Source organism: Lissotriton vulgaris, chromosome 8 (assembly GCF_964263255.1).
Source record: "Lissotriton vulgaris chromosome 8, aLisVul1.2, whole genome shotgun sequence".
Classification (NCBI taxonomy): Eukaryota; Metazoa; Chordata; class Amphibia; order Caudata; family Salamandridae; genus Lissotriton; species Lissotriton vulgaris.
This window is the reverse complement of record NC_141696.1, coordinates 1,262,168,279-1,262,192,901: the sequence shown is the minus strand read 5'-3', so window position 1 is coordinate 1,262,192,901 and position 24,623 is coordinate 1,262,168,279. Positions and strand designations below refer to the sequence as shown.

The 24,623-nt window shown below is 44.9% G+C and overlaps 1 protein-coding gene across 1 annotated transcript in view; it reads left to right on the top strand.

Moving 5' to 3' along the window:
• Positions 1-24,623, top strand: part of CDK8 (cyclin dependent kinase 8) — a 203,339-nt gene that overhangs the window by 109,364 nt on the left and 69,352 nt on the right. Inside the window, exons 7-9 of the mRNA XM_086935177.1 lie at positions 1,048-1,191; positions 11,591-11,660; positions 14,726-14,798. Of these exons, the coding sequence (XP_086791303.1) occupies positions 1,048-1,191; positions 11,591-11,660; positions 14,726-14,798 (287 nt within the window). The remainder of the gene's footprint in view (positions 1-1,047; positions 1,192-11,590; positions 11,661-14,725; positions 14,799-24,623) is intronic.

Genomic DNA, 24,623 nt, shown 5'->3' with positions numbered 1-24,623 from the left:
ATATCATGAGCATACTTCTCTCAGGCAGTTTTTATACCTTTAGAACCTGCTCCAAACTCTTGCCAGAAATGCTGTGCCTTGTGTGAATAGAAAATATCTGGTTTCCTGTACGGCCATGTGGGGAGTTATGCAATGGCCTTCTTATCTTGGACTGTTGCTTTAGCTTTATTTCTTAATTATCTGTTGTGACTTGCTTAGTTTCCTTTCTTCTTCAGTGATGTTGTATTTTCTTTTCAGAACAAGGCTCTTGATCTGTTGTTCATGCATGTGTACTTAAAATCAAGTCAAATACCATTGCAACCTGACCTTAAACAAAATGTAAAAAATGCTTCCAGACACATTTCTTGCAGTTTTCTTGGCTTCATCGGTCACAGCTGTAAAATTTGTAGAGTTTCGGCAACGGGGAATATATTAAATTGCATTGTTGACTTGTTCTGAAAGTGGCTGTTTGTGAAATTGTGCTGTACCACAAATAACCAGATTGTAAGTGGGCTTGAGCTTTCTGACTCCGGAACAAACCCTTGTAATAATTGTGCATGGTTTGCAACACGCTGTAAGTACCGTTACATTGCAGTAAATTGAACCTGCCAGAATATAAAAAAGAAAAATGAACATTATTTACCATGGAATGACGCTTTTGGTTTTGTAAGCACCAACACCTGCATGTTATTCCACAGAAGCTCAGAATAGATGCAATTAATCACACAGTCCAGAAACCCGGGAGTTCGATTTTATAGGGTGTGGTAAATAGCCCATATACTCCTCGGAGGGGCTCTTAATTAGACCACCAATTTCAGAAATATGGTGGTTAATTATGAAAAGGCTAAAACTATATTTAGTCCTTGGCTCATTCTTATCGGTTTTGCTTTTTTATATTTGCTGTATCACAAAAACTCCAAGGTACTGAATACAAAAGAACAATGGACTAAAAAATAATTTGAAGGCATAATTTTATTTAGGAATATCAATTAATAGAGTAGATCCTGTTCATGAACAGAAAAGGATAGTGACTAAATCTTTCTAATAGTCTGTTATTTATTTTTGTAGATATTTGGGCGATAGGGTGTATATTTGCAGAGCTGCTGACGTCGGAACCAATATTTCATTGTCGGCAAGAGGATATTAAAACTAGTAATCCTTATCACCATGACCAGCTGGATAGAATATTCAATGTCATGGGTTTTCCTGCAGGTCTGTATTTTATTTCTTATCACTGTGCTGCCACTTTGTTTTTGGAAAATCGTAAACCTCTGTAGGTTTGTGTGTTTGAGGAAAAACAGATTTTAAAGGATTGCACATCTTGTATGAAATTGTTCTGAATAATATGGATATTTGCTTATATGACTTTCAAAACTTTTTTTCTTTCTTGTTTATAGATTTAGGTGACAAATTGTGATACGTGGGGCATAAAATGACAAGAATAAATAAGGTTTTCTCTTTGTCTTTTTCTGACAAAAAGATCAACATTATTGGGAACGTTGCACTTCCCAACCATTAACGCTATTCTAGTGATGCTAAACTTTAGTACTGCATGGCGAAATGTATTTGTAATTACTTTGCAATCATCTAGCCTGAATACATTTTTATTTCAAATGACCTTTGTAGTTTTTTAGGGCATCCTTAATTGTTGGCCTTTCTGCATTAGCATATCTGCCAGAATATGTATTTCTATTTGTAAATTTTACATTAGCATTTTTTGTATTTTTCTTACATTAACCTTGTCTAATGCAATAATTTGGTGGTAACATCTCACCAATTTCACCTGTCCTCCTTTCAGCAGAACCTGGGATTTCACGTCATTTTCATGAAATCCTCTTGCACCCCCCCTCTTAACTGGTTTAGTTCTGAAATCTTCTTCCACTAATGTTGCCTTATTATTTGGGAGCTCAAGTCATCACTTTCTTCCCCTGAGAACTCTTGCTTCATGGTTTCTTGTCAACCTTGATCTAAGCCATTCCTACAGCCATCTTTCTGGGTGCGATTTCTTACACTGAAATTTGGTGGTGATTTACCAAGCTCTTGAGCTGCTTACTGGAACCCTTATTTTCTTTCAGTTTTGATGTTTACTAAAGTCCCTTAGGGTACTCCGAGTCCTAAAGAAGATGTATGTTAAGATGGAGAGGAGTTTAGAGTTGGATACAGTGGTTTAGCAACTGTGTCCAACTTTCTCCAGTCATAACCTAAAAATTGTTATGTTTTCAGATTTTTCCTTAACCCTCATATGATGTCTGGTTAAGATTGTGGATGTTTCATCATTTAGATGATTGAAAACCCATTAGCCTTCACTTTCATCTTGGACCTTGAATTTAATCCTGGCTTCAGGATGGGTTTATTTTGGTCGATTCTGCAGAGATTTAAGCACATTCCGGCTGCCCAATGCTGTATTGTTTGTGGCAATGAAGGTCTTTTGGTCGCTAGAGCAAATAAAACTGTAATCCAAGCATGCTAGGACCAATGCTCATGATAGCTGAATTTTGTGATCAGATTGGAGTAGTATTAGCATTTACAGAGTAAGTCAGAGTTGAAGATTGATATCCTGAAGTATTATGTTGACTTGAGTTCCTAGTTGTTAGAGAGGTTGGCCACATTTCCGAGGCCTGTAGGCAAGTCAAATTGCAGAGACTTTGTTGTTCCTCCAACAAGGATCTCTGTTTTGTCTCTGTTCATGCAAATGAAATTCTACTTCATCCAGTAGAGCATATAATTCAATTAAGCAGAGTTGGCAGTTAATGTATCAGATTTGTTTTCTAGCTCGAAATGGATTTGCATGTCATATGCATACATTTGAAAGTTCATGCGGTATTAACCTAATAGTTTTGGCAAAGCGTGTACTTGCATATTGAACGGAAGACTAGAGACGAAGAATCCCTGGAGCATTGCAGAGGGCATGTAGAGGATTTGAGTGACCCATTCTTGCTTTTTTTTCTCTCAATTCTTTTTCTGTTTTTCTGCGCAGTTGGTCAGAAATTACTCCAACCATATACAGCATTTACAGCAGGATCAAAAACTGCAGATGGTAATGAGGAGGGAGACTCCTCTTGCTATATGGATCCCTGAACACTGATATCATCTTCCACACCACACGCAGAGCACAATGGAGAAAAGCGTTCCTCACCCTACTCACCGTCTCCTCCACCAGAAAATCCGCACATAGTCTAACTCTCTCCATCACACCATCCCAAGTCTTCCCAGCCAGAGCCACCATCACTATTTACAATAACGGGATTGTCCTATCACAATCGACAGACAGGAACCTGGAACTGCTAGACAACTTGTTCCCCACTTTCAAAGAACACCTCTCCAACTCACGGACAAACACTCACACCTCCCCCAGTCACACCAATCATGACCTCACAGCTACATACGCTTCATTCAGGGACATACCTACCACCCCTGACCTCCCATCCCCTACCCACAACCCCACTACCGCAACTCAGCACTCACACACAGAGACAGATCTCTCCCCCCTTACACCGCTCTCCCGCCCCTTCTACCAACTCGCGGACCTCCACACATACCTTCAACACTCCTATCACACATACAGCGGGCATCAACACCCCGCTCGTCGCTGACAGCACAGCTCCCACCCATAACACACCTAACGTAGTCCAGCACCAGAATAACACGCACTCCGACAAGTCCCCCCATTTATCCCCCCCCATTCTCAGTCCTCAGTACCCTCCAACCAACTTCGCAGAACATACCCACCCTCTTAATTTAACTCCCCCCCCCCCCTCAACAGGACCATCTCCAACCCCACTTCCCCTCCTACCCTCAGCCCCCATTACCCTCCCTACACCCCCACCACGGCTATCAGGCTCCCAGTCTACACCTTGACCCCCCGCCTACCACCAATGCCCTCACCCATAACACCAACCTCCTCGCTACCTCATCCACACCCCTCATCCACACCAATGCCCTCACCCATAACACCAACCTCCTCCCTACCTCATCCACACCCCTACCGCCCAAAACCCCTTGCCCCCCTAACTCCATCCCTCACACCAACACAACGCAGACCTGCTCAAACACCATCCCTCTCTCCCACTTGCACACGAATTCCCTGGTCAGCCATTCACCCTTGACGGTCACCCCCATCACCTGCCCTTCGATGGAATACATCACGGCCACCCTCACTCAGATCAAAGAAGAGATACACGCCATCAAAGAACTACTCTCCAAACACCCCATACACCCCCCACCCACCTCCACCTCCCCTCCCAACTTGTCCCCTACTCCGCCGGCTGACTCCCACCCTAATCATGCCCCTCACCAGGCGTCAATCCCGGCTCATAGGCACAGCAACTGCCCTCGTCCCCCGCATCACCCCCGCAACCCCTCACACATCAACACATCCCCGCCCAACTTGTCCCCCACCCCTCCGACTAACTCTCGCGCTCAGCTAACCCACCCCAATCCGACCTCAATCCCAGTTCTTAATCGCAACAACCGCCCTCGCCGCACCCACAATTCTTCCTCTGACCTCGACACACTCGCCCTTCTCCGCTCCTATGACCCAACACCCGAACCTCACTCAACCACACCACAACATTCCCACAATACACCCAAATCCCCTTAGACCACCTACACTAAACAGCAGATCCTCTATCCCCGATAACCTTAGAAAAATCCCTCTCTCCATAGAATCATCTAACACCCTCTACACACCCAGCCTCAAATGCACTCTTCTCAACTGCAGATCGGCCACGAAACATTCCGCCGCCATTGCTGAACTACTCTTATCACAGGACCTTGATCTAATCGTCCTGACTGAAACGTGGCTAACTGAATCCTCGACACCCATAATGGACATTCTGGTCCCTCCCAACTATCACATTATCAGGCTCGACAGAAAAGGCCAAATAGGTGGTGGAATCGCATGCATCTACAGGGACAACCTCTCTGTTCAGAAAGTCAACTCCACATCCCTACCATCCCCTACATCCTGGTAATACATCTGCCTCGACATCATTAGTGAGGGCAAACCGATATGCTCTCTTCACAGCATCTACCACCCACCCAGGGACAATCTCACCTTTTCCCAAGAAATCATGGATATGATCTCAACCAATTCCGGACAGCAGCTCACCCAAATATACCTTGGTGACTTCAATCTCCACTGGAATGACCGCAACGACGCGGTGGTAAATGGTCTTAAAAATTTCCTCGCTGCCCTTAACCTCACCCAAATATGCAACAGCCCAACCCACAAGAAAGGCTCTACCCTCGACCTGATCATCTCCAAAGAGGAATCTATCCAACTCGAATCCATCCAACCCTGTGACTGGTCAGATCAGTATATTATCACATTCTTTATCAATGAAAAAGTCAAAGTCATCCCGGCTCAACTCTCCAAGCCCAAAGTCTGGAAAAGAGACTTGGAAAAACTCAAACCAGGCTCTTTGCCCCCTAACAGTTGCAATCTCCTACTCCCACCTACAGGCGCCACGGACGTCCAAACTCTGACTGACCACTATATCAACGCTATGACCTCTATAATTAATGAGGTCGCACCTATGCAGCTAAAAAGAGTCTCTACTAAAATCTCCAAACCATGGTACGACGGGAGTCTCAACGAAGATAGACGAGACATGCGAATGGCAGAACGGACCTGGAGATCAGCCCCCTCTGCAATGCACCTAAAAGATCTGAAGAAAAAGAGAAACGCCTACTTCAGGAAAATAAAACGCTCAAAATCGGACTTCTTCAGCCTCCAACTCGACCAAGCAAAAAACCGCCCGAGAAAACTGTTCGAGCTAATCAAGTCACAATCAAAGGAGCAACCGCAACCACTAAACACTGGGCGTGAGGCACCCTCCTGTGAAGACTTCGCTGCTTTCTTTATCCAAAAAACCGACAAAATAAAAAGCGATCTCATTGACGCAAGCCTCTATTCCAAACCCCAATGCCTAGCACCCACTGAACCAAAAAACAATGCTACATGGTCAACCTTCAGCATATACTCGGAAGAAGAAATTGGCAAACTGCTCAGCCTGAAACCATCCAATCACCTCACGGACCCCCTCCCTGCCTCCGCAGTAAAAGACTTTACCCCTTTTCTTCTCCCTCTCTGGACTAAAATTATCAACAGCTCTCTCCAACAAGGCAGCATACCTGACTCCCTCAAAGTTGGCCAGGTCACACCTCTACTAAAGAAACCTACAGCCGACCCCTCGGATCTCAACAATTACCGTCCCATCACCAATATCCCCACTCTCGCCAAACTGCTGGAAAAATGCGCACAACTACAATTGTCTAAACACATTGAGCAATTCGATCTCCTCAACCCTCTCCAGTCAGGCTTCCGAGCAGGACACAGCACAGAAACTGCTATGACTCACATAATTGACGACGCACTTCAAATGCTAGACCAAAACGACACCTGCCTCCTCATCCTTCTTGATCTCTCCTCAGCATTCGACACTGTCAAACATGAGAATCTACTAGAACTACTAAACACAAGAATGGGCCTATCTGGAACTGTCCTCAAGTGGTTCACTTCCTTTCTTCACAACAGGTCGCAAAAATTCAAGAGCAACAACCTGATGTCCTCGCCAATACCTGTAACGCTAGGCGTCCCCCAAGGATCTTCTCTATCCCCAACTTTGTTCAACCTAGTCATGGAACCTCTCACCACCTTGCTACAAGCATCCAATGTACGCTTTCACATGTACGCTGATGACACCCAACTTTACCTCAAGTTACAATCACCCAATGACATCCTGCTTCTGAACTCAACTATCAGTTGCACCCAATCCTGGCTTGCCGATAACCACCTCAAACTCAATGCCCTGAAAACAGAGTTCCTTCTGATCTCACCTCCAGCTAAGATATCAACCACTCAACATTGGCTTAAACTCCTAACCGCACTCAATGTCCAACCCACCATCGTGGACTCAGCAAAATCTTTAGGCATAACACTCGACACTAATCTCAACATGCAGCAACATATCAGCAAGGCAACAAAGGGAGCGAACTTCCAGATCAATACTCTGAGGAAACTCAAACCCTACCTCCCGGCCAAAGACTTCCAAACTGCAGTACAAGCACTAGTCATCCCACGAATTGAATACGGCAGCACCGCCCTCTGCGGACTCCCCCTAACTACAACCGCACCACTAAAAGCTTCTCTAAATGCTGCAGCGAGACTCATCACTGGGTCAAAAAAGTACTCCCACATTACCCCTGACCTGAAATCCCTGAATTGGCTGCCTTTTGAAGGCAGAATACAGCTGAAAATCGCCTGCATGACACACAAGGCGGTACACCTAAACTCACCCGGCTACCTCGCTCAGAAGTTGACAATCTCTGGGGGAATTAGAAACACGAGAGGCACAAACAATCTCCTGCTGAAACCTCGAAGATTCCGGAAGGAAAAAACATACAAGCGCTCCTTCTCAGGAATGGCGCCTAGGATCTGGAACTCACTCCCTCCCGAAACCAGGCTGATCTCCTCCACTACACTCTTTAAAAAAGAAGTAAAAGCTATCCTCATGGCTAAATACACTTGAGCTACTATTTCGAATCCTATTAACACCTTGCACCGTTCTGTATTACATGTTTGACTCTTGACTTATTTGTATGAGTTATTTTATCATCCACATGAGTGGTTGTGTCACTTAGTAGTACTATTATACTGTGATTTATTGAGTTACTCGTCTGAATATGCTCCCCCTTGCACCCTTCTATGTAAAGCTTGATTTGCCTGTTTGACTTTGCTCCCTCATGTACCCGTCTATGTAAAGCGCTCTGATATCTGTGAAGATCTTGTTTGCGCTATATAAAACTCTTTAAATAAATAAATAAATAAATAAATATTCAGTGGAATTTAATAACAATGTCCTACAGACATTATGCAATCAGTGCAGACCTTCAGCGAGCCTCTCCACTCATTCAGTGAGGCCCTCACGGACACTGTCCTTGCCATATGGGTGAAACCATGGTCAAAGCTACGTTGACTCCCTTGGCCTTGGATCACCTATACGGCATTTTGCCCAACAATATTGCCCCTTTTGAAGCTTGATAAGGGGTATCCAACAGAGGCAATGTCGACATTTGCATCCGCAGCAATAGACCTCACAAACCTTTCAAGGTAGAAGTTGACAATCTGGCTTACAGAGTCCAGATCCGAGAAGCAAAGCACTGACCAGTCTATGGCCTGTCAGCCTTCCTTACTCCCCCCCACCCACATCCCCCCATCCCTTTTCACCAACGACCACTGGAAAACCTCTTTCGTTTTTTGTCATTGGCACCCTGCCAACCTGTTAGAGGGCTTGATAAGTTATTACTTCCATCAGTGGCGACAAATGGATGCCTCAAGTTGTCTAGCAGTTGCCCAACCCTTTCTATTCACCGCTCTAAACATGCTGCCGCAATAACTTCTGGAGGCAACTTGTCCATCCTGTGGAAAGATATCCAGGCTCTTTCGGAGCAAGGGAGCTGTGTAGAGTTTACTGGCCTTTATTGTTGGGACTGGCTGCTTCTCCTTAACTTTCTGGTCCTGAAGAAGCACAGAGGAATTTGTCCTATTTTAGACCTTCACCCTCTGAATTTCGGCCTCCAAAAAGGACAAGCTAAAGTTTTGCACTCAAGTTCTCACTGCCCAGGATCCAGCTGGTAGATTGTGGTGCTGGATTTGCACAATGCCTATTTGCACATTCCTGCCCGACAGTCTCACAGGTGCTACCTACATTTTCAGGGGGCACACGCACTTTCAGTTCTTATAGCTTTCCTTCAGCCGTACCAGTTTTTTGGTATGTTCATTAAAGTGGTGGTAGTTGCCCAACTACAGAGGTAGGGAATACTAGTCTTCCCATACCTCAATGACTGGCTGATGAAGGGGGGGTCTCAGCTCAAACAGCCGTCTTCCACCTCCAAATGACTGTCAATCTGTTTCCATCTCTGGGTTTTCCCATCAATGTACTGCGGTCACACCGTACTCTTTCTCAGAGGCTCCCTTTCACTGGAGGGATCCTGGATGTGGTGCTATGCTGAGCTTTCCTGATGCCTTTAGAGAGTCCAGGATCTTTCAACCTTAGACCTGAGTCTCAGTGTTTACAGTTCTGAGGATCTTGAGCTTCTGCATCCACTTTGTAGGCCATGCCAGGCGGCACATGCAGGTTCTGCAGTGGGATATGAAATCTCAGTGGGCTCAGCATCAAGGGAACCTCGCAGATTCCATCCAGATATCATAAGAGACATAAAGATCTGCAGTGGTGGCTGATGGACCACAAGTGGAACGGTAGCTGAACCCTCTCCCTGCCCCACTCAAAACTAACTGGAAGATGTGGGGATCAAAGTTCTCTTGTCTGTGGCGGAAGCCCACCACCACATCAGTCCATCACAGTTGTGGGTGATTCGCTAAGCCATAAAAGCTTTTGTCTCTTCTGTTAAGGGGAAAGAGTGCACGTCATCATGGACACCACCACCAACATGTGCTACTGCAACCAGCATGGTGAAGTAGGATTGTGGGTCATGTGCCAGGAGAATGCACATCCCTGGAACTGGTTGAGCTGGCAGGTCATTGTTCTCGCCGCACAACACCTGGGAGAAGCTTTAAACGCATTGGTGGATGAAAAAAACTGGTGTTGTCTAGCACATCAAGAATGGCGTCTAAACTCTGTGGTAGTACGTGGTAACTTCCTGTAATGAGGTGAACCCTGGCTTGAGTTCCCAAGACCATTCTCCTTCGGAGATGCCTGTAGGTTGAACTGGAGCTCGGGACTCCTGCTCTCCTTTTCTCCGTCTCCTGCCCACAATTCTGAAGAAGATCCTCAACAACCAGGCCTAGTCATCCTTGTGGCCAAGAAAGTGTGGTAACCGGAACTTCTGGCCATGAGCATTTGCCTTCTGGCCTGGCTGTACCTTCGGGAAGACCTTATGTTGATGGAGCAGGACAGAACCCTGCACCCGAGCAAACAGAACTTACACCTCCAGGCTTAGAGATTGAGCGGATACATTTGATTGCTTTTGATCTCTCACCACTGGTGGTAATTGCCATTCTGACAGCTAGGTGTCCATCCTCCAAAACCATCTATGTGGGACATTGGAGTAGTTTGGTGTGTGATGTTCTTTAGGGCAAATCCCATCCCCGCAAGTCCAGTTATCTGATGTTATCATTAATCTACCAATGACTTTCTGTAGCCAAATTATAAGTTTTGTTGTCTGCCTTTATACGGTTACATGATCAGTCCTCTCTGATCATGTGTTTAAATCACCTTTTTTGATACATTTTCTAAAAGAGCTGACCCACATGTTTCCGCCAAAACCATGTGTTTCCCCAGTGCATTCTGAATTTGGTTCTATCGTTTCTGGTGAGCACCCCGTTTGAGACCGTGCACAGTTGTCCACACCACCTTCTCAGACAGAATTGTCCGAAGGACTACGGTTGCATTCCGCCCTAAAGTTGACACTCCTTTTCACATTAGGCAGTCAGTCTCCCTGATAGTCTTCTTTACCTGCCTCCTTCTTCCAAGTAGGGAGAGAAAAAATCCTTTGCTTAGACTGTAACAGAGCTCAGAGCTTCTGCATTGATCCACAGGGAACAATCCAGTTGGGTGATCAGTTCTTTGTTGGTTTCTCTGGGACAAAGTGAGGTAAGGCAGTGAAGAAACAGACCATTTCCAGATGGATTGGCCTTTGTATAAATATCTGCTAAGGATTAACTAAGAAACAGCCCCCTGGAAGACTTGCAGGTTCATTCCATCAGAACCAAAGCAGCCTCCACCTTGCTTGCACGAGGAGTTTATATCTTGGACATCTGCTAGGCTGCAACATGAACATTGGTTAACACGTTCCCAAAGCACTACTGTCTGGATTGCCAGGTGCTGCGGGAAGGGTACTTTCCACGTTCCATCCTGCAGGACCTGTGAGGAATCTGCAGCTAGAAGTATCTGTCTTTAGAAAAAGTTACTTGCCATCGGTAATGCTCTTTCTGGTGGATACTCCATCTGACTGCAGATTACTTTCCGACCTTCCTAACTTCACTTTTCTGTAGAATAGACCCTTTCTCCTCCATCTTAAAAAGGACTCCATTTGAGCTCTGCATATTGAAAAATCTGATTATGCAGGGCTCAGAGTCCGGTACAGACATATATCAGAAAGAAACTGTGGAGGTTATATGTGGTCCTGACATCATTACTGGTGTAGGACGGACCCAACACAAAGCCATACAACACCACCTACTGGGGTGTGAGGGAACTGCAGAGAAAAATGTCAGGATCCATCTGTGGTCCGATAGAGTATCCACCAGAAAGCGCATTACCGAAGGTAAGTAGTTTCCCTTTTCCGCTGCTTGTGACTTAGTTGTTTCTAATCTAGTCATTTCTGGAAGTGGAAGTACTGGAAACACGAACCAGCTAACTTTTCTGAATATTGTTGAATGAACTACCCAAAGTGTATTGGCATTAGATTACTTTAAGGCTACCTAAATAATCTTACTTTTTATTTGTCAGATGTACAGTGTGAAATGTTAGACATTAAAATGCAATTTCAGAGTGAGCACTTACTTATTTTGTGAATATTCTCATGTATTTTATGTTTGAATGGTCTGAAAAATAGTTTGCAATCCTATTGACTATGCCGTCCTTAGACAAAGATTGGGAAGACATTAAGAAGATGCCTGAACATTCAACTTTAATGAAAGATTTCCGGAGAAACACGTAAGTTGATGTGATTAATAGCTTCATTTATATTACAGTTCACCCTTTTCGAAAGCTAAAGTATATAAATTGTGAATATTTTTAATGACAGCAGTTGAGCTTCATTGAACTGTGTTTAAATTGAACTTGTCTCGCTCTGTACACTTTATATTGCTGAAATCTAGATGGTCCATTGCATTGTTAGCTGCCACGGTCTGGTATTATCAAGCTTATATGTTTTTCGGAATTAATGCAAACACCGTTCTACAGTCGGACATTGCATAATGGGCTGGAGTGGTGAAGATGGATAGAAAAGGCAACAAGAAGATGCTTGCTTTGGAGAATTAGTACCTTCTTATCCAGAGAACACTGAAGAAACTGTCCAAGTAGTGGTGCTTGGTCTGTCTGAACCACATGGGGCCTGGGTATGGTTGTACTTTAAATCTTTCAATGACCCATATAAGCATGCAGAAGGAGTAATCCAACAATTGTTCATTGTTGGCACCAATCAAGATTAACCTCCGATCCAAAATTGTCCCTTTCTGATGCCTCAAAAAAGCACAGGGGCAAGCTTTTCTTTAAATGCCTTGGCCCCTGTAGTGGTTGTGCCAAAAGACAAGGCCAGTGGGATAGAACAAGTGTAGAGTTATGCAGCTATCACCAGGACCTGTCCCCCACCAGCTGATACCAGGGATTTACTCTTCATGAGATAAAGACAATTCAGTGCCATATTGATTCGTTTCTGATCCCCATTGAAAGGTAGGCACAAATTATTTTCAGTACTTTTCTAGGAACACCCTAGGGTCCCCACTGCCAAGGGCTAAGACTCGTATACACAGACATAATGAAGACTGACATATTACAGGCTTGTCGTTAGAGAAAGACTGGGCTACAGGGACAATGAGGCGTTTAAAGATTGCCCAGCTCTCTTGCAGGTCAAAATGTTAGTGCTTCCATGGCAAGTGATTGATGGTGCTCAATCCTTTCACCATTTTGGGGGATTGGCCTTTTTTGGGTGTTAGGTGGACCTGTTTAGCAGGCATGAAAATGATGTACACAGGTGAGCCGTTTTAGGGTCCTCGACTATTACCGATGTACCTCTTCTCCAGATCTAAAGTTGCCCCGTTACTGATTTCACTATGGCGAAAACCACATGAGTGAGAGAGGGCTGCTGTATTTGATGACCTTTAGTAATCTATATTTTCTTTGTTTAACTTTATATTTTCCCTTAAAAGCGTACAAATAGATGTAGCAAACCTTCATTAAGACAATTAAGCTTTACTAGCTTCTTGTAGTGCTCTCCCTACTATTATCACAGTAGGTGATAAAATGCGCACAGCTTTATATTTGCATTTATAACCATATAATCTTGTGTGTAAGTGCCAGATACTATCTGATGTCTTCACAACAGTTTGCTTCTCCTGGTTACATCTGTGGAATTTCTTCTTATGCAATATACTTGGAGTAGTGTACGTTCTGTGTAGAATGTGAAAATGGGGTCACTTAGTATAGGATCACCAGAAGATTTTTCAACAAATGAGCTTACTTTACTCCAGTCCTCTGTATTTATTTTTTGTCCTCTGATCCTTTTCCAAACTGCCTTAATTCTAAGCTGTGTCTTGGGAATATCCACTCTAAATGCAACATACAGACATGATTAATTTCATGCTCATATCTACATTAGTCTGAGCCTGTTGTGTTTAACATACCACTTGGAATCGTTCCACAGCCACCCTACCCACACCACCCAGTCTTCTCTACTGGAGAAGCTGTGTATCACGCATGTTAAGCAGTTCATTTGCTTCCCTGAATGTAACAAACCAAAGCATTAGAGAAATGGTCACCCATCATGTTTATACCTCCATTTTCCAGTGAGTGAAGTAGATCTCCTTCAAGACTCTCTGAAATGTGCCTGTCTACCATATATGGGTAGCGAGTTAGTGTGGTGTCCTCATTTGGACTAGTTAGTGTATATTGCTCTTCTTCTGTATTGCAGCATTGACAATATAGGGCTGTTTCTTATCTTCCTGGACCCCTGCACATTAAAGGTCTCCAATCGATGGTCACTTTCCTTACGAGAGCACAATATCACATTATGTTGTTGTGAGGCCAGATAATAACCCTCCATATGTGGAAGCTGCATGCTCCTCTCCCCTCCTTCAGAACCACTCCGTTTGCCCCCCCCAAAGTGTTCTATGCAGCAGTATGTTCAATCTTTGTAAATATATCTTGAATAACTGCACATACATGTCTCAAAAAAGCATAATCACTGATGAAGAACAGTAATTTTAATCAATGCTGTTTATCCCGTCAGCCATAAGAGAAGAGTCACGCAAAAAGTAATCAGTTTCTGCCTTCAACCCAAAAATCTCTCAATATTTCACTTTCAGTTAATTTTATTACTCACCAATATTTAGATTGCTATATATTCTAATGGTGCAATTTGCTGTTGAATGTCATTTTGTGGTCACCCATGTTAAGCGTGCGCCTCAAGACACTAATGAAGTAAGTAGCAATTTCTCTTCAGTAAGTCAGAATCACAAAATACTTCTAGACTTTTAGAGTTATTCTATCATTAAGTACATCAAGAATGTGGCCTTAATATACCAGCATGTCAGATGACATGAAGCAAGACAATGTGCTCAGAGTTACTTATCTTTATACCATAATTTCTCAATTTAGTACTCCTCACAGAGGCTGGTGGTTCCCATTTATCTTACACTACAGAGTTGGTTTTGTCCCTGGCCTCAGGGGACCAGTAAAGCAGCTTAAGCCAAATCCAAAACTAGGGTCAAAATTTGACCATGCAAATTTCCTAAAAGGATAGTTTGATTTTTGTAGTGTTAAATGCTTCTACTTGGTCCCATGATGCCAAAATCTGCAATTCAGATGTTTTTGGTCTTCCTCCATGACTTGCTTGCCTATGTAATTTTTGACCAGTGTTCCTTAAGGGGGATGAAACCACCTTGAGCAATGTTAGCGATTACAAACTGTAGTCTTAAATTGCACAATTTTACGAAAACAAATGTTGTTTAAATTAATTGTCCTTTTTAATTTGTCATCTGTACAATATTTTTGTCTTCTAGGTATACCAATTGTAGCCTTATCAAATACATGGAAAAGCACAAAGTAAAACCAGATAGTAAAGCATTCCACTTGGTAAGTCTTGCAGTAACCACATTTGTCTATTCAATGGCCACACTGATTTAAAGCTAGTTGCTTTTCGAAATTTAGCATTCTGGGTTTGGTGTTAAGGTAAGCTGCTTTGTGATTGTGGTGGTATTAATGGTATTTTGAATGTTAATGCCAGCACAACATTTTAAATGTATATGTCGTCCAAGGTGGATTCCTGGACTTTTATTATGAAACTATAATACAGCCAAAATATTTGCTTACATATTGAATACTATTTTTCAATGCTGACTAATGAAAACCTAAAACAGGAATAAAATAGTGTATGTATGTGTATATGTATGTATATATGTATATATATATATATATATATATATATATATATATATATATATATATATATATATATATATATCAAAGTACCAGATTCCCAATTGAAAGGAACACCAGGAAGAGAGGAACCACCTCCCTTCGTCTGTGGCGCTGCGTGCTTTACACATGAATTAACTGCATATGTTAATAGCTGCGTCCCTGGGCGGGGACGCTGCCACTCCTGCGGCATCTTGGGCGTTGTAGTTTTCCCGAGTGGGTGCAAAGGTCATGTGTTGTGGCACAAGTATAAATCCCAAGTGGTTGGAAGGGTAGCCTGAAACCATGTCACGCTGCTTGGTTGCCGTGAAACAGTGTTCGCGTGAGCAATTACTGGAATCATGCTCGTGCGTCTTCCATCCGCAGGCATCAGACACCGTGTGGTGCTGACTCTGATCCAAAGAATGGGGGGTCCCTTCACGACCGGGAAGGCCGCTAAAATATTTCAAAGTAGCAGAGACCCCCCATTCTTTGGATCCGAGTCCGCACCACACGGTGACTGATGCCTGCAGATGGAAGACGCATGAGCATGATTCCAGTAATTGCTGACGCGAACACTGTTTTAATTTTTGTCTTTGTCTCATAAGTTCTTCATTTCTACTATATATATCATGTGCATTGTGTGTTTGTGGTTCACTGTCAGATAGTGATTGCAGATCTCTAAGCAATGTTATGTCTTGGCTTGCGAGATCTTGATATACCGTTGTTTCCTCCAGTAGTGGCGAGTTTGTTGTCATCTGAATCTCTGATTGCTTAGCTGTATTTTTTAAGAGGTGATGTTTTTTTAATTTTAACTTTCTAATACCTCTATAAATGTCCATTCTGGTGGATGCATAGTCAAAAGAACTTTCGGGTGCATATGATAGACCTAGGGATAGCAGATGTAATTCGGCTTGATTTAGAACTGTTTTAGACAAATTTGTAACAGTAATAGTGGTTTCATTTTGAATTTGTAGGTTGTCACTGTTGTCTATTTTTTGTTACCCCGCCTGGTTTGATATCTCCTGGTGGTTTTGCCTTTTGCTTGCCCTTCGCCTTTCTCTGCGTTTGCGGGATTTGTTTTTTGTGGATTTTTTTTGGGCGCAGTGTCTGTTTGCGCTCCTCCACTAAAAAATCCAACTCTTCTACTAGGGAGATTGTTGTTGGAAATCTCCTTTCCCTTGGATCCTCAGTTTTGCTTTCCACGGCTGAGCTCCAGTCTGAGGCCCATGATTCTCCCTGCCCTCGTTTGCCTTGAACTGTATTTTTAGATGCTCCGCTAAATTTTGATATTTTTAAACTTTCGTATTTCTGTGCAAAAGTGAAAATTCTCCCGCATTCATAATCGGCTTTATGGTGCTTAAAGGTTTTGCGTTCCTGTATTTTATCCTCCTCCTTCTTTAGTCGTGAGGTCATTTCCTTTCTGAATTTATTTTCTTCCTCACTTTGTCCCATTTGTTTGATTTCCTCATTTAGTTTTTCGATTTGTACTTGCAATTTCAGCCTGTCCGATTCTGTATATTTAACAAGTATGTTCATCAGCTTTCTAGATGATTCTAGGTTTGTATCTGCCCACTCCTTCATCATTTGGAGGTCAGGGGTCTCATAACTGGGCGCTATGAGTATGCGCAACCCCCTAGGTACACGCCCAACATCTAAATAACGCTGCAGGGAGTGACCCTCCCACCACTTGCTTTGTTCACTTTTGTTTAGTTTCTCCAAAGCACGAAATTTATCACGGAGTACAGTATTCGCGTTTGAACGAGCTTAGCTGCTGACTTATCAAATCAGCTGTGGCGTTTTCTAATGAGACCACAATCCAACAGAATCTTTTCTACCCTGAGGAAGCCCACATCGGGCGAAACGCATTGGCTGTTTCGTGGCTGTTTCACTGATCATCGTACATTGAGATTCTTGGCTGTTTTATCATTGTCAAGAAAAACTGATTTAAAATTGGACTTTTTCATATTCATGAAGGACGTGTCTTAATTCGTCACTTTGATATATTCCATTTCACGATTATTTTTGTTGCCTCTCCATACGCTTGTTTTGTATTTATCTAGTTATAGTTCTGTGGCAGTGGACTTGGGAGGTGGGCAGCTTTTTACTGATTTTTAACTTTGTACATTAGTGTATAGGTAGGTGGTGCAACATTTAATCCCTTACTGCCATCCTTGTGCTGTGTCTTACAGTCTCCAGAGTTAGTGTTGAATCATTTGCATTTGACAAGGTAGTTGTTGTTCAACCTAGGTTTCACTATCAAGGTGCCCAAATCTCACATAGAGCCCTCTCAGGGCACACTATTCATAGGTGCAGTTCTCAACACTACGGTGAATCAAGCCTACCCACCTCCTCTGAGCATTCTGGCCATTCAGGATAGGATTCTGATGTTTTACAGTGGAGCTATGGTTCCAGTCCTGAAGGTCTTAGCCTGCTAGTTCTAATGGCGTCTTGCATTCTGTTTGTCACCCATGCACACTGGTACATGAGGGCCCTCCAGTGGTGCCTCCGCAGGCAGTGGTTTCAGCACAGTGACGATCTGAGAGAGTCAGTCAATATCTCCAGAGACACTGCAGTGGGTCTTCACTGGTGGGGTGTGGCTGGCAATCTGTCACCAGGGAAGCCTTTTCACCCTCTGCCATTGGTGGCCACAGTGATAATTGATGCCTCAACTGCAGGGTGGTGAGCACATCTTGAGGATTTGCAGATCAATGGTCTTCGGAGGAAAGGTTGTTACATACCAATCGGTTAGAATTGCGGGTGATATGTCTGCCTTCTCAAGACCTTCCTCTCTTCCCTTCCCTTTGCGGTCAGCCAGTTCAGGACTTAACAGACAATACTACTGCAATGTGATACATAAACCAGAAGAAGTGGGGTTGTATCCTCTCTGCAGAGAGGCTTTGCGACCCTGGTCATGGGCTCAACCATCAGATCTGCATCATGGCAAATCACTTGGCCAGAGTTCTAAATGTGAGTGTGCGGACAGCCTCATTCGCGACTTTTCTGCCGATCAAGAGTGGCGTCTCCATCTGGTAGTGGTGCAACACATTTTCTGGCTTTGGGGTACCCTCAGATAGACCTTTTTTCCACTCAAGAGAATACACACTGCTGGTTGTTCTACAATCTTCAGTATGCGTTGCAGGGAGTTCAGGGGGACCTGTCTCAATTGCAATGGGGTGCCCAGCTGTTATACACATTCCCTGCACCCGCCATTCCTCCCCCTGGTCTCCTCCACCTACTCCCAAAAACCCTTGATTCCTTGGGCTCTGAGGAAGCTTTACCAAGAAGAGCCCGAGTCCTATTAATAGACCCAGACTGGACACAAAAGATATGGTGTACAAACTTTCTTCACCTCTCTCTGTCTGTGCTGCTTCATCTCCCTCACAGGACAGACCTCCTCTTGCAGGGTTACACACACGCCCTCCCCCCACCTTCAGAGCCTGCACCTACATGCCTGTAGATTGAACGGGGCATTCAGAGTTGTTTTACTTTCCTCCTGATGTGGTGGATGTTATAGTATCGGCCAGAAGACACTCCAGCAAGACAGTTTATGCTGGCTGATGGCTGAAATTTGGAAAGTGGTGTGAGAAAAGTTCCCCTTTAAAAGCCCATTTATCTGACATTTTGCACTTTTCACTGTCCCTAGAGCAGCAAGGTTGTCCGGTCGCAATGGTTAAGAGGTATTTGTCTGCCGTTTCATTATTCCTCTACTTACCGGATCAACCTTCCCTTTTACAGTCCCCTATAGTGTTAAGGTTTATTAAGGAACTTACTAATGAGTTCCCTCCTACTCCGTTTATCATGGCTCAGTGAGCATAAATCGTACAGTGAACAATAAGAGTTTGGAAATGGTCAAGTTTTTAACCACTTTCTGAAGCTGCTGTGATTAGTTGTTAGACATTGTTTCTCCGGAAGTTAATTCCAGTCCCGTGTTGCATGAATGGAGAATGATCTTACTGTTTGCTCCTGTTCTGGCTTTGGGGATACATAGAGGCAGAGCATACGCCCAGGTTGAGAATCTGAGGATTCTGTTGGGAATGTAAAATCTAGTCTTGGTTCTCAGATTGTGAGCCAAGTTCGGTAAGGGCCTTGTGTACATGACACATCAACTTGAATACAGACCTCGTATGCACTGGCAGCCAATGGAGAGATTTCGGTATCTGCGCAGATGCCGCTCTAGCTGAAGCACGGCCTTCCAATGTCACAGCAGTATTGTGAACTGTTTGAAGTCCTGTTAGAGACTGTTATTCCAATCTTACGTTAAGGGTGTTCCTGTAGTTAAGCTGACTTAGTATAAGTGACTGAGTAAATATTTTTCTGCAATTCAGTGGAAGCCAGTTAAAGGCTTTGCAGAGCATCCACAAAGTACAACAGCAAGCGCCGACCGCCTTAACCTGCTCCTTCATACTAAGTTTGTTTTCTATTCAAATACCAAGTTTCCTGGCTACAGATTTAGTTACAGGGGCCTCACTGAATTCCCTAGACCCAGATCACTTGTCCAGAGGCTATTAGCCCTGCCAAACAGAATGATCTCAGAACTGTCTGAAGTTAAATGGCATAATATTTTTGCATTCATCAGTCCATTGAGCAAAGACAGGCCTGAAATTTCAGTTTAGTCTTCCCATGTTCATCTAAGATAGCTATCACTAATGGTGCTTTGTCCACATAGGATATGACATCCCCAGATTACTTACCTTCTAATTATCCCCAGGCGCCAGACCGGACACGGAAATTGTTTATGAGCAGTACCCCTGCACCCCGGTAGGTGGTGTCATTTGGCTCCACTTGGTGTTTCTGTAGCATCTGTGCCTAAGTGATGTGTGCGGTGCCTATATAGTCCCCCACCCCAGCACAATGATGTCCAGTCAGTCAGCACAGGCCCGGAGAAGATTAACCCCAAGTCTTTTTTGACTTACCCTTTTTTGACTTTTTGTTGAGAGTTTTTTCAAGACTGTATCCTGGTGCGGCGAGATGTCCGCTAGGAAGGCTGGTTTCAAGCTCTGTGGCGCCTGCCATCGACAGATGTCAGTGACAGACCCACATTTGGTTTGCATCCGATGGTTGGAGCATGACCACGACGCTAAGACCTGCGTTGAATGCAGCGCCATCCAGACAAAGGCCTTAAGGGAGCAGTCCTTCAAGTTCCTCGAAGTGCGATGTCACGACGTTCATGGTTGAGAGGAAGGTCACAAGATGGTCGTGAAGCCACTCTAAGCATTCATTGACGCAGTGGAGGTTGTCGTGAAATTCGTTAAGTCTCACCCACATAAAAAGAGCATGAAGTCAGAGATCTTCAACTTCTCCTCGTTCGTCTAAGTAATCCTGTGTGACATAAGAGCGTTGGTACTCTAGGCCTAGCTCGTTCGTGAAGCCTGGCCCATCTCTACGCCAGTCCAACTACGCGAATTTTATGAAGCCATGTACATCATATCTGTTCTCGCTAGAGTTCCTTTGGGCTCTGCTGGTCTTTGAAGAGCCTCTACTAGTCTTCTGCCAGCGGGTACGCCCCCATCACTAGTCAGGCCCCTTGGAACAATTGAAGGACCCGGAGCGCACTGGTCGAGCAACCTTGACTTTCTGGGGCGCCTGCTCCAGTGCTGATGCCACTGACGCCCGGCGGCGTCGTCATCCCAGTCATCTTCGACAGGGGAACACTCCCATAAATGATCCATTGTCTTTTTCATATCAGAGGCCTGGATTGGAGGACAAATGGGAGAGTTGTGCAGTTCCTTATGGATATCTGTTACAAGAGACTGAGGACAACTGGTATGAGGATTTGGTAGATGCCATTGGACTGGACACCTTAGCAGACGCTGGCCACGTTAACCCCTCCCTCCTCTTCACTGTGACTACAGAGGAGGGTGCCTGTTTCACAATGGTGGTGCGAAGGGCCGCTGAGCTCCTGAACCTTTAGCTGCCCTCAGTGGCAGTCAAGATGAAGGTTTTGATGGCGGTGGTTCAACTGGGAGTTGCACATTACTCCTCTTTAATGAAGCTCTTACTGATGTTCTACTCGGTCCTGCTCCAAGTCCTGCACAGGGGCTCCTGTACATAGGACAATTACAACCCACTGTTGCCCCACCCGAAGAAACACCATTTTCCTTTTCCAGCTCCCTCCTGTGCATTCCCATCCACTCCACTGGTCAGGTAATCCAAAATGTCATATACCTTTGGTAAGAGGATGTTCTCTTCTTCCAGCCTGGCACTGTGGTCGGTGAACACAGCGAACCTCTTGGGTCGATACCCCATACCAACTGGGACTCTGTTTGGCAAGTGGTGCCTATGGTTTCGGAGGCGGCCCGAGCCATTTTCTCTCAAGAAATTGCTAATGGGAGGGACCAAGCACTGTTCACCATGTGATGTGGGCTGGATACGACCGACTCACTGGTCAGGAAAAATTAATCATCGGTGACCTGTAGGCGCCATGCCTTGATGAGAATTACTGGCTTTTTGGATGAAGTCCAGGCCTATGTACATGCCCTTTGATGGCTTTTGTTTGTTTTGTGAGAAGGCGCACTCTGCGCTCGAGTGCCTTATGGACAGTAGAGCTACGGCTAGGTCTTGGGCCTTTCCATGGCCTCACACCAAACCCAGTTTGCCTACCTCTCCATTTGTGGCCAAAGAATAGGCTTCCAACTACATCTGTACGTGCCTAGCCAACCCGGCCAGCAATCAGCACAATCATTTTGTGGGCTGGGACTCAGTTCCCACAGACCATGTGTTTTAGGGAGCCAGAGGTCAAGCCAGTCCACCACCCCCCAGCAGCTGCAGCTTCCAAACCCCTTTAGCATGCCCTTCTACCATCATGGACATCCAGTGGGTGGCAGGACATGCTATCACCTGCACTACTTGATGTCCGTAACATCAGACTGTTGGGATTTGCTGCTCATCCAGAGGGGCTACTACCTCCCCCTTGTGACCACTCCTCACGCATGCCACCTCCTTACAACAAGCTGACGGAGGACCACCTCTTCTTGCTTCATCAGGAGGTGTTAGCTCTCCAAGGGAGCTATAGCGAAGGTGCTGGCATCAGAAGTAGGATGTGGTTGCTATTCTTCCTACTTTCTGGTGCCCACGGAGGATGAGGGACTTTGTCCTATTTTAGACCTGCACCTACTCAGTCTCTTCTTCAAAAAGGAGAAATTCAAAATGCTAACAAGTCCGGTTTGTCCTAGATCCAGGAGACTGGATGGTATCACTGGACTTGCAAGATTCTTATTTTCCAATCCCCGTTCTAACTGCAGTTCACCATACGCCATGAGCACTTTCAGTTTGCCGCGCTCCTCTTCGGCCTTATTAGCGCCCATCGGGGGTTCATGTCAGAGATGGCAGTGGTTGCAGCTCTTATGTGGAGGTTAGGGATTCCAGTTTTTCCCTACCTTGACGATTGGCTGTTGAAGGTGGGCTCACCCTAAGCAGTAAATGTTCCACCTCCAGTCTACGGCAAACCTTCTGCAACCTCTAGGGTTCAATGTCAATGTGCCGAAGTCACACCTGACTCCCTCTCAGACACTCCCTTTCATCAAAGCTGTTCTGGACACAGCATTTTTGGGCTTATCCTTCTAAGCGGCGGGTTCAGGATATTCAGGCTATGATACCGATGTTTCAGCCTCTATACTGGATTTTGGTGAGACTAACTCTGAGTCTGTTGGGCCTCAAGGCCTCCTGCATCCTTCTTTTGACACATACCGTCTGGCAAATGAAGGCACAGTAGTGGGCCCTGAAGTTCCAGTGAGCACAGTATCACAGGAATCTCTCCAACATGGTTCAAATCTCCAAGGGAACTGCAAAACACCAACACGGACGGCTAACGAGCAGCGATTAGGTCAGTGTCAGACACTTCTCCCTTTCCCCCCAAAGCTGACTGGTGACAGATGAATAACTTCTGGGCTGGGCCAGCCATCTGGGAGTGGTGGAGATCAGAGGACTCCTTCATTCACTCAGGGAAATGCTAGTTCCGGTGTTCAGACAACACCAACGCCATTTGGTACTGCAACAAACAGGGCGGGGTGGGGACGTGTACCTTTTGTAATGAGGCTGTGCACCTCTGGATATGGCTGGAACAACAGAGCATATGCCTGGTCATTCAGCACCTGATGGGCACCTGATGGGCTCTCCATTCTAGGGTAGACTAACTTGGCTGTTGACTATTAACAGATCTTGAATGGTGTCTCACTTCGGAGGTGGCGCAAGGTCTTTTCCAAGAATGGGGAGAGGCTTGGTTGTATCTGTCCATCTCCGTTTGGAAGGTGCAATGTCCGCAGTTTTGTGCGTGGAGTTTCCAAGGCGGATCTCGCTCAGGGAAACTTTGCCTTGAATGGAGCTTGGGTCTTCTATACGCCTTTCCACCAATACCATTACTGTCCAGATTTCTCAAGAAGATCGGGAACAACCGGGCTCAAGTTATTCTTGAGGCTCAGGATTGGGCACAGAGAGTCTGGTATCCCGAGTTGTTTAGCATGTGCACAGGTCCTCCGATCAGGCTGCCTCTTCAGGAGACTCTTCTGTCGCAGCAAAAGGGAGGGTTGCTAGGTTTACGATCCTGGCAATGCTTCACCAACAGGGGTGGAAAAGAGCAGCTACAGTTGACCGCTTTCGACCTTATGCCCGAAGTCTGTAATGTCATCTTGGCAGCCAGGTGTCTCTCCACCAAGGCAGTGTATGCCTGCTGTTGGAGCAAGATTGCGGCATTGTGTACAGATAAGCAGTTTGGTCCCTCATCTCCACCACTTATCCAAGTTATTCTGTTTATTGGACCCAAAAAGAGCCTTGTCGTTCTACCTTGACCGCACAAAAGAGTTCTGCGTGGGTGATCAACTCATGTGGTACGTTGGAGTCAAAAAAGAAAAAGTGGTGCAGGAAGGGACATTTGCCAAAAAGTAACCTCCTGAAGGTTTGCAATCTCATTCTACCAGAGCAAAGACTGCTACCACTGCGTTGGCTCTTGGAGTAACCGTCGTGGATGTTTGTCACGCAGCAACGTGCGCTTCTCTGCACATGTTACGAAGCACTACTGCCTTGACATTTGGGCCCATCGACACTGGCAATCTGCCCAATGCCCGTTCAACCTTACAGGATTTTCTAGTGTAATTCTTGTCGCAGCCTCACCTCTGTGGGTATTGCTTGGGTATCTAGTCTAAGGTAAGGAATCTGCGGCTTCAAGTCTCTATCAGGTGAACAAGTTACTTACCGTTAGTAACGCCTTTTTGTAGCTGCAGATTCCTTACCAACCCACCCACCCATCCTCCCCACAATAAGAACAGATTCAGAGTAAAGAGACATACCTCTTAAAGGTCTAGTTTAACACACCATTGACGTGCTTAGGGCGTGGAAAGTCATGCAAAGAATTTACATATGCGCACCGGCGAGACACCTATATAGACATCGTGCACATATCTTCTATCGTGGACGACGCCATGCAGAGCTGAACGACATCACTTATTGGCGCGCAGGTCACAGCTCACAAAAAAAAAATTGGATCAAGTCTGATGCTTTTGGATAATT